Source organism: Cystoisospora suis, assembly GCF_002600585.1.
Source record: "Cystoisospora suis strain Wien I chromosome Unknown contig_4405, whole genome shotgun sequence".
Taxonomy (NCBI): Eukaryota; Apicomplexa; class Conoidasida; order Eucoccidiorida; family Sarcocystidae; genus Cystoisospora; species Cystoisospora suis.
This window is the reverse complement of record NW_027157197.1, coordinates 1-1,993: the sequence shown is the minus strand read 5'-3', so window position 1 is coordinate 1,993 and position 1,993 is coordinate 1. Positions and strand designations below refer to the sequence as shown.

The following is a 1,993-nucleotide window of genomic DNA, read 5'->3' as shown; positions in this document are numbered from 1 at the left end:
AGATAGATAGATAGAGTAAAAATAAGTTGATAGATGGCGTACCAACTACTCCATTTCGTGGGGTGATACTCTCGGTCTCGAACATCTTCAAGGAATCGTAGGGTTTCTTGAAAACATCGGCTTGCACTTTCTACCGAAGATAGACTGGCAGATACAACCACGCTTGTCCCTCCTTCATTCTCCGTCGCTTCCAGACCTGAAGAAACATCCACGCGACACGAGGAACATCACTTCACGTTCACCTTTATCTCCAGTGTGTATGTATCCCTAGGTGTATACCATACACACAATAAGCACCGTATCAAATAGCAACATTTGATACGGTGCTCAAATATGCAGATATATCCACGTAGTGGTGATATGCACACACTCCGTCCATACATTAGGGCATAGCGGCATCTAGATGTACAAGTATACAACGAAGAGGATGTACGTATGTTTCTTAGCGTACACCGAGAGCCCGGGACTGAATCCACCCCTCTTTCAACTCTTGATAGAAAGATTTATCAGAGGAGAAGAACAGGCCTCAATAGCAGCAACTCTACGTACTTTCTAAGTAACAAGATACACATAAGGGACGGCTGACGGATGGAAGTCTTGGGAGATGAAACAAGGGGGCGAGGTAAGGATGCAAATAGATGAGGTAGAGATCACCCCTGAATAGGAAGAGTTCTCTCTAGAGAGATGTATCACTGAAGAACATAAAAAGAAACACTTTAAGAAGCGAACGTACAGACAGCTTACTTCGTAACACATCAGACTTCTTCATTCAGCAAGTGTCAATTCTAGGTCTTCATGTACAGCCCGTCCCATCACCTCCGGCTGTAACTTTCTACGAGTAGATATACACATCTATTGAACAGCTACACGTAGGTAAAGAGCACGCATGCACCTAGATGTGTAGATATATATAGTTGGAAAGACCGCTATGAGGATGAGGGGAAGATGAATACATAGATCACTGGTTTTCTCGTTCAACCCTTTCGTGGTGTGACTATTATCCTTATCATACCGGGAGGTCTTTGCCGATAGAAATGCCACTGGATACCGACGTCACTTCGAAATTCGAGAGAGAGAAATCCTATCTGTTCCACAGGGCTTTGACTGATCCCTACGTTTCTTTCTGCTGCATAGACACGATCACGTAGTTGCAGTTCGAAGAGCAAGACTGGTAGCGTTTCATATCTTAATGTTAGCTGTTTCGAAGAAGGGAGAGGCGTTGGAAGGACAGGCAAGTGACACGGTGGGGGTGGAGACGCAGAAGAATTCACGAGAGAAGGATCTCCAGCTACAGAAGAAGATGATACAGATGGATCAGAACCTTGGAGAGGCTGAGAACGATCGGTTCTTTCTGCTCGGGCTTCTTCTCCTTCCTTCTTCCTCTCATCTTCTCGAATCCTCTCGCCGGTCTGACGATCTCTTCTGCTTCCTCCCTCTTGAGACACAGAAGAAGAAAAAGAGGAAGATGCTAAAGGAGATGAAGGAAGAGACGAAGAAGAAGAGGAAGAAGAGGAACCATAACGTCGATTCTTACAATCGATAGAGGTATTTGCATGATTGAACATATGTGTAGGACTGGGGGAGTCGGAACCGAAGAGCGTTCTCCACCACTTAGCTGTCGATAGAATCATCTGAGCTGCTGGACGTAAGGCTGCTCGGCTAAAGGAGAAACAGAGACAGAGACAGAGAAAAGCAAACAACGGTTGAGGCAAAGAGAAAGACCCCACAAGAGACAGTGAACCGAAGAGAAAGAAAAAGAACCAAAGAAAGCATGAATGAAAGAAAGAAAAGCAAGGCTGAATGAACAAGTGGACAGTAGGCTTGTTTGGCTTTAGTAATCTTTCACTCAGTCGCTGATGAGTTACCCGGTAAAGAGAAGAGTCCTGGAATCTGCTGCCACTGTGGAAACAGATGTCTTTCTCTGATCGTATCAGATAGATGAAGGATGTATACACCGATCAAACAGAAACCAGATGATAGATAGATTAAAGAT

At 44.7% G+C, this 1,993-nt stretch overlaps 1 protein-coding gene across 1 annotated transcript in view; it reads right to left on the bottom strand.

Annotated features, from left to right (window-relative positions):
• Positions 1-1,659, bottom strand: part of CSUI_008056 (zinc c3hc4 type (ring finger) domain-containing protein) — a 4,634-nt gene extending 2,975 nt beyond the window's left edge. Inside the window, exons 1-2 of the mRNA XM_068068195.1 lie at positions 1,013-1,659; positions 43-196 (exon numbers count right to left, since the gene is read on the bottom strand). Coding sequence (XP_067919824.1) covers positions 43-196; positions 1,013-1,631 — 773 coding nt within the window. The 5' untranslated portion in view covers positions 1,632-1,659. The remainder of the gene's footprint in view (positions 1-42; positions 197-1,012) is intronic.
• Positions 1,660-1,993: the final 334 nt, after the last annotated feature.